Source organism: Rhincodon typus, chromosome 40 (assembly GCF_021869965.1).
Source record: "Rhincodon typus isolate 14 chromosome 40, sRhiTyp1.1, whole genome shotgun sequence".
Lineage (NCBI taxonomy): Eukaryota > Metazoa > Chordata > Chondrichthyes > Orectolobiformes > Rhincodontidae > Rhincodon > Rhincodon typus.
The window spans coordinates 11,538,880-11,547,439 of record NC_063371.1 but is presented as its reverse complement, the minus strand read 5'-3'; the positions used below and the strand labels follow the sequence as shown (position 1 = coordinate 11,547,439).

At 44.8% G+C, this 8,560-nt stretch overlaps 1 protein-coding gene across 1 annotated transcript in view; it reads left to right on the top strand.

Annotated features, from left to right (window-relative positions):
• The first annotated feature begins 275 nt into the window (after positions 1 to 275).
• Positions 276 to 8,560, top strand: part of LOC109925043 (disintegrin and metalloproteinase domain-containing protein 8-like) — a 33,431-nt gene continuing 25,146 nt past the window's right edge. Inside the window, exon 1 of the mRNA XM_048618512.1 lies at positions 276 to 284. Coding sequence (XP_048474469.1) covers positions 276 to 284 — 9 coding nt within the window. The remainder of the gene's footprint in view (positions 285 to 8,560) is intronic.

The window sequence follows — 8,560 nt, the reverse complement described above, 5'->3', positions numbered from 1 at the left end:
ACATGAAATTGGTCATAGACATTTTAATGATGAGATGGGTTAGACAACCCAGAATGGAGGGAGGGAGGAAGGGTTACAGTGGTGCAGTGGTAGTATCCCTGCCTCCATGCTAGAAGACCCAGGCACCTGTTATCATTTGGCTCCAATTGACACATATTGGATTTCCAGAAATAGAGTCAGTTTTGAATGGCAGCGTGCAAATCCTCAGCTAGCAAGGGGATTGGTCCTCATGAATCCATTTCTAGCTGTGCCTTTGCCTTGGCGGGGGGGTCGCCATGGGGCAGGTCAGACTCACCCTGGGGGTCTGCAAAACCAACGCTCAAACCCACTTTCTTCAGTCCACGAACCTCTCTCAGTCCTTACACAAGAGGTTAAGATTGTCGTGTCTGTCAGGAATTCTCAGCTGCAGGACCTTTTCCCAGAGGGAAGGTTGTTGAGTTGATATTTTTGGCATCCAGGTGGCACCCTCTCTTCAGCGTGCCTCGGCAGCTTGAGTAGGAGGAGGCACGGAGCAAAATGTTGACATCGCTGCCAAGTTCCTGATTTTGGAACATGCTGTTTGTACCGTAAAACACAACACAGTCCCTGTGATACGGTGACCGCCGTTGGTGAGGGTGAGGAATTTCCTTTCAGGAACAGATTGGAATTTTTGTCCTGTGCTCCATTGTGTGGGTGAATTTGGGTCAAAGAGTCTGTGTTGCCAACTATGGGAATAAGAGTGTGTGAATCTGACAGTTGCACAGACTTTTCTCACCCTTCGTTTGGACACTTCTTGGTCTCATTTTCTTGGCTTGGTCAAGCACATGGGGCTACATGTGACAGATGTCCACCAGCCTACGCTGGGCTCTGATTGTAATATTGCAAAGTGCAACTCAGGCAGGGAAGAAGTCATTCCGAAAATGATCCTGCATCCCGCAACCTTCCTTTCAAATCCAGCTGTGACCCTGGCTTATCCTACCCCACTTTGTGTGATCTCTTCATGACCCATGTTCCCACATTCACTTCTCTCATTTATCGCTTCCTCCGACGTGGCATTAACATTCAACTATTCAGTTCGATCCTCTGCAATGTTCTAACCTGAAGCTGTCCAGCTGACCAAATCCTGTTTGCTGTTTCAAGAATACTTTCAAGCTCTCTTCCCACACTTCCTTCTCCTTTACAAAGGTGACCTTTCCTCCCAGTTACAAATGCTCACAAACCGACTAGTACACATGGAATAAAAGAAAACACAATATAAATGTGTTCTTACTGTTCCTTTGGTGGGCAGGAAATAAAATGGGCATTAATTTTTAATGCTGAGAGAGGTTTATAGATGTCGGCTTGGTGCCCAGACAGATTTGGTCATCTTCCTAAGAGAAACCCATCAGGTTAGAGTGCAGGGACAGCAAGCAATTAGGAAGGAAGAGGAGAACAGTGGAAAATGATTGGAGTACAAGAACAAGGAAGCCTAGCTACACCTGTGTAGCAGGGGCTATTTTTGACTTATCTAGGCAAGGAAATACTGACTTTGGAGACGGTGCAGCAAAGGCTCACCAAATTAATTCCTGGAATGAGACAGTTGTCCAGCCCCTGGAGGTTGAGTAGAACGGACCTATACTCTCTGCAAATTTGGACACTAGGAGATAATTTTAGCGAAAACTGTGGATGCTCGACAGGACAGATAGCAAGAGGTTTCTTTCCCCTGTTTGGAGAGCCTACAACAAGAGGGTCTTGTCTCAGTTTAAGGCGTTCATCGTTTAAGGCTGAGGGGAGGAAAGATGTCTTCACTCTGAAAGGGTTCAGGTTCCTTTTAAATTTATGCCCAAGGAAACTGTGGAAGCTCAGTCGTTGAATATATCCAGGACAGAGGTCAACGGAACATTCATGGAATGAAGGGATATTTGAGTGGGGGGGGGTTGGGGCATTTGGTGGGACACAGAGTTGAGATCAAAGACCAGCTGAAACCTCGAAGAGATGGAGAAAATGCAGAAGCTTGTGTGGTTGACAACTGTCCCTGTTACTCGCACTGTTTCACAAGCTATGGGGCTCCATTTTAGTTAGGACACAGAGTCCCACTTCATGGAAACAGACCCTTCAGTCCAAACAGTCCATGTCGACCATAATCCCAAACGAAACTAGTCCCACCTGCGTGCACTTGGCCCATATCCCTCCAAACCTTTCCCTATCCATGTACTTATCCTTTTAAATGGGTAATTGTACCCACATCCACCACTTCCTCAGGAAGTTCATTCCACACGTGAACCACCCTCTGCATAAAATATTTGCTTCTCTTGTCTTTTTTAAATCTCTCTCGTCTCACTTTAAACGTGTGTCCCCTCGTCTTGAAATCCCCCCATCCTCAGGAAAAGACAACTACGATTAACTCTATCTATACCCCTCATTATTTTGCAAGCTTCTAGAAGGTCACCCCTCAACCTCCCATGTTCCAGGAAACAAAATCCCAGCCTTTCTTTATAACGCAAACCTTCCATATTCTGTGTCATTTTCGCTTTCACTGAGTGTTCTTGTGTGGGTTAATCTGTTTTCTGGTCAAGTTCAGGCCAAATTTCAAGGTGTTTTGACAAACAGTGTTTCTGAACAATATCATGGTGATGACTGTTCAGCGGGCATCTCTGTCCTCAGCCACGTGAACTCTGACCCTGCAGCACAGTCTCTCTCTCACACTCACTGAGGTCACAGTTCCACTATAGTATGTCTCAGAGGTGCATCAGAATAATCATTAAACCCTAACTCTGCATGGACAGCTTTAGTTCTTCTGGTGAACTAGGATGGGTCAAAACGCTAGCTTTCTGCCTTGTACTCACTCTAAAATAACCGGGCAATTTTAAACTCTCGACCTGCAAGAAATTGACCATAAAAGAAGTGGCTGGGCCTCAGATAGTTATGACTGTGAAACTGGTCAGAGCATTGCCTGAAAGATTGCTGAGCCACTTTGGATAATTACTGCTGTGGGTTGTGGGTATCAGATAGCTACCACTTTGTGAAGTTAAGCTTTGCAATCATAGTATTTTTATTGATGTAACTGTGGAGTCCCAAGGATCCTGATTCTAGATTTAAGGACTAAGTTCTGACCGCAACAACAGTTACCCCTCACGTCAAGGGCCAGTGACACCTTTCTGATCAACCTTCTGTTTGATTCTCATGGGAGTCACATTGCAAATGGATCTTTACCTTAACTCACCACTCCTTCTCCAAAATGTTATCCTGCAGACACTTCTTCACAAAGCCAAAGTTCCCTTTGTCCCACTCTTTGGGATCACTTTCTGAAATTCCTCCAGCTCCTCTAGCCTCTCTCCTTCTTACAAACATTTCTGAAAATTCCTCTCCTTTGTTTAGCTGCCTCCAGGTTCCTCTGTGTGTGTGGTAGTTTGCATTTCTTTGTTCAGTTCCATTGGTGACAAACTTGGGCTGTTTTCAGAAGTCAGGACATGATTCCAACTTAATGCTTCAACTATGTCCAATCAGACACAGTGCAAACTACCTTTCGCCTGTATCTCTGTTTCTTCGGTTTCTCTCATCTGCAAATGCCAAGTGTGTGATGCAATTCTGTTCTCCATGTGGTTGTAAAATGCAGGCAGTTGTGAAATGAAGGAGCAGGTGAGAAAGTTGCTGTACTTTTCTTCTCCTGGTCTGATGTTAATGTTTTGGCTCGAGTGTGGAACTACAACACTGCAATCTCATTATTTCAGCCAAGGGATCAGTGGAAAATATGATATCGCTGGGAAATTGACTGAGCGCTTTAACAGCCTGCACTGCTCAGGTCTTTGATGGTGTGTGTTTTCTGCTGAAAGTGCGCTGGTGTGGCATGTTGGACAGGCTGTGCATAATGTTTAAAGTGCTCCATTAAACTTTACTGGAGGGAAGTGGAAGGCTGGTGCCTGAATCTGAGAATTTTTTTTCTGTAATGATACACATGGTCTCTCTATTGGGGAAAGGGACTGGAATTGAATGAGACATTGGGCTTGAAGGTAGACCTCCCCTTCCCCGTGGAGGCCAGTGTATAGAGAGGGTTGAGCGAGGGGTCAGATCTCCAGATGGTCAGCCAGGGATGGTGGAAGCAGCACAGCAGGACTGAGCAAGGGGAAGGACACTAGCTAATCATCAGAGTGCATCATCTGTGTTATCAGGGTCAGATAGGACTAGGACCGGAGAGAGGAGGGTTAAAAATGAAACCTCTCTGATTCATGTCTCTGATGTAGTTTGTCACCTTGCACTGGTGTGGTTTCTAGTCCTCATCTGTCAAACACTCCCACAGCCTGCTTGCAATATTGATACAGCCTTCCCTAACTGTATTGTGGAACCATTCTCAACACTGTGGATTCAGTCACGCCTTGTGTGCTGAGGTGAAATACAGATGTTGGAACATGGTTTATGTTCAGCACTGGCAGTGGTCTGAGAAATCTTTGAAAACCTTGCTTTGTGGTTGCAATTCCAAACCATGCGGATGCATGCCACATGAGGTGAAATAGGGATAAATGTGAGGTTAGCAGGAAATAAACAGGTAGGCAGATGATTACCTGAATGGCGATAGATTGGGAAAAGGGCTGGTGCCAGGAGACCTAGGTGTCCCTATGCACTAGCCACTGAAAGTAAGCAGATGGTGGAATTTGAATTCAATCAATATCTGGAATTCAGAATCTAATGATGACCATGAATCCATTGTCGTTTGTCAGGAAAAACCCACCGGCTTCACAAATGTCCTTTAAGGAAGGAAACTGCCATCCTTACCTGGTCTGGCCTGCATGTGACTCCAGACCAACGGCAATGTGGTTGACTCTTAACTGCCCTCTGGGCAATTAGAGACGGGCAATAAATGCTGCCCAGCCAGCGACGCCCTCATCCCGTGAATGAATAAAGAAAAAAATAGATATAGGCGCAGCAGGCAGCGAAGAAGGCAAACTCTATGTTGACCTGCAGACTGAGAGAATTTGAGTATGGGAACAGGGAAGTCTTGCTGCAGTTATACAGGGCTTTGGTGAGATCACACCAAGAATATTGTATGCAGTTATATTTCCTCTTTAGAGGATGATGTTCTGACGACAGAGGGAGGGTCGTGAAGGTTTACCAGACTGATTCCTGGGATGGCAGGACTCACATATGATGGAAGACCAGATCTGTTAGGACTATATTCACTGGAGTTTGGAAGAATAAGTGGGGCGGGGTGGGGGGGTGGGGGGCTGGTGTGGAACCTCATAGAAACCTATAAAATTCTAACATCCTGTTACTGGGTAAACACAGGAAGGATCTCCCTGGATGACCAGGGAGCCCCGCATCAAGAGGTCACAGTCTAAGGATATGGGGTAGACCATTTAGGACTGAGAAGAGGAAAAATGTTTCACCCCGAGTGTGGGGAGCCCAAGGAATTCCCTGTCACAGAAAACGGTCGAGGTCAAAACATTGAACGTTTTCAAGGAGTTCAATAGAGTTCTTAGGGCTAAAGGGATCAAAGGATATGGGGAGAAAGTGGGAAAAGGGTGTGGAGTCGGATGATCAGCCACAAACATAGAGAATAGCAGAGCAGCTTCAAAGGGCTGAATGGCCTACTCCTGCTCTTATTTTCTGTTTCTATGCCCAAATGGTGAATTCGGACTCTCACTTAGGTGTCAGCTGTGACTCAGTTGGTGACAGAACTGCATGGCTCTGAGATTCTAAGATCCAGTCCAGGATTTGAGCCCTATTCATCCATGATGAAGCTGCCTTGCAGTACTGAGACAGTGCAATGAAGCAGTTTGGGAGGATGTAGAAGGAATCCCACTGCTTAAGAAAGGAAAGACAGAGATAAAAATGACAAGTACACATCCGCTGGCCTGATGTCGGCAGCAGAGTTTGTTATAAGCAGGGTTGACATGAATGAATGAAGGGGAAATCATGCTTACCAAACCTGGTAGAGTTGTTGGAGAATGTTCCCAGCAGAGTGGATAAGGGGGATCTGGTAGATGTGGTGTATTTGGATTTTCCTGTCTGCTTTTGACAGAAATTCACACAAGCAGACAGCAGACAAAATACAAACTGGGATTTGGGAATATTATACTGCCAGTTGGAGTACCGTGAGCAGATCTAGGCACCGCACCTCAGGAAGGACGTTCTGGCGTTGGAGGGAGTACAAAGTTGGTAGAAGAATTCTAGCTGGACTGCAAGGGTTAAGTTACAAGGCAAGATTACACAAATTGGGCCCATTTTCTCCAGAATTTAGAAGATTAAGGGGTAATCCGATCAAAATCACTGTGGTATTAACAGGAAAAGTCAGGGGAGATAAAGATAAATTGTTTCCACTGGTCAGGAATTCTGGAACTAGGGGACACAGTCTGAGAATTAGGGCCAGACCATTCAGGAAAGACGTTCAGAAGCATTTCAATACACAAAGGGTGGGAGAGGTTTGGAACTCTTCCACAAATGGCAGTGGGTGCTGGATCAGTTGTTTTAAATCAGAGATAGATTAAATTTTGTTAACCAAAAGGTGTTAAGGGATATGGGCCAAAGGCGGGTCAGTCAAGATCTTATTGAATGATGGAACAGGCTCAAGGGGCTGAACGGCCTCTTCCTGTTCCTGTGTATGAGCATGGATCAAGAGTTGGTTAACAGGCAGAAAGCAGAGAGTAAAATGAGATAGTGTTAATCTCTGATTGGTTGGCTGCGACTGGGGTGGGGGGTGTACCTCAAGTTTAGCTTGGGGACCCAGCTCATCACAATCGCAGTTTGTATCAGCTATGGGGACAATGTTTCCAAGTTACAGATGACACCAAACTTGGGGGAAATGTGAGCTGTGAGAAGAATGCAAAGCAGATATAGACTGGTTGAATAAATAGGCTAGCGCATGGCAGGGAGGATAGAATATAATGTGAATATGTGTAGGGGGAAATCACTTTGGGAGGATGAACAGTGTCAAGTGTTTCTTAAAGGCGAAGAAATTGGGAAGTGTTCCTGTTCAGAGGAACCTCGGCTTCCTTGTTCATGGTTCACTGGAAGCTATTTCTAGTTGCAGACAGTAGCAATTCAGAAGGCAGATGGTATGTTAGCCTTTATCACATGATGATTAGAGCTCATGAGCAAAGAGGTTAGGGCAACACTTGGGGACTAGCTTCAAAATAGTTATGGAAAAAGATAAACCCTCCAGAAAAGTTAATGATCTGAATTGGAGTAAGGCACATTTTAATGGTAGGAGACAAGAACTTTCAAAGGTTGATTGGAGTAGACTGTTAGCAGGATAAGGGATGACTGACAACTGGGAGGCTTTCAGAAGTGTGGTAGCAAGAGGTCAGAGGCATTGTGTTCCTGTTAGAGTGAAGGGTAAGGCTGGGAAGAGTAGGGAGCAATAGATTAAAAATAGATATTGAGGTTCTAGTCAAGAACAAGGAAGAATCATATATTTGATATAGACAACTGGAATCAAATGAGTGTCTTAAAGAGTATGTGGAGTGTAGGGGCATTTTAAGAAGGAAATCAGGATGGCAAAGACAGGATATGAGATAGCCTTAGCAGATAAGGTTAAGGATAATCCAAAGAGATTCTACAGTACATTAGGAGTAAAGGATTAACTCGAGAGAGAATAGGACCCCTTAAAGATCAACAAGGTGGTCTATACTTTGAACGTCAGGTGATGGGAGAGATCCTAAATGAACCTTTGGCATCAGTTTTTCCTACGTGGAAAGAAATGGAGGCGAGAGAACTCAGGGAAATAAATATTGATGTTTTGGAAACAGTTCCCATTACAGAAGAGGAAGTGCTGGAAGTCTCAGAAAATATAAAGGTGGATAAGTTTCCAGGTCCTGATCAGGTGTACCCCAGGACGTTGTGGGAAATTAGGGAAGAAATTGCTGGATCCCTAGCAGAAATATTTGTACCATCTATAACCACAGGTGAGATACCAGAGGATTGGAGGATGGCTAATGTTATGCCTATCTTTCAGAAAGGCTGTAAGGAGAAGCATGGGAATTATGGACCCATGAGCCTGACACTGGTGATGAGAAAGCTGTCGGAGGTTATTCTGAAAGATAGGATTGACATGCATTTGATGAGGTCAAGGAATGATTAGGGATAGTCAGCATGGTTTTGTACAAGGGAAATCGTGTCTCATAAACTTGACTGAGTTTTTTGAGCGACATAACCAAAAAGATTGATCAGGGCAGAGCGGTAGACATTTTTTATATGGATTTTAGTAAAGCCTCTGACAAGGTTCCGCATGATAGACTAATCAGTAAAGTTAGGTCACATGGGATTCGGGGTGAGCTTGCCAACTGGATACAAAATTGGCTTTATGCTAGGAGACAGAGGGTAATCGTACAGGGTTGTCTATTGATCTGGAGGCCTGTGACCAGCAGTGCTCCACAGGGATCACTCCTTCCACTTCTGTTTGTCATTTATATAAATGATTTGGATGAGAACACAGCAAGCATACTTAGTAAGTTTGAGGATGACACCAACACTGATGATATAGTGGACAGTGAAGAAGGTTATCTAAGATTACAAAGAGATCTTGATCAAAGTGTAGAGCTGGATGAACACAGCAGGCCAAGCAGCATCAGAGGAGCTCTGATTCTCCTCTGATGCTGCTTGGCCTGCT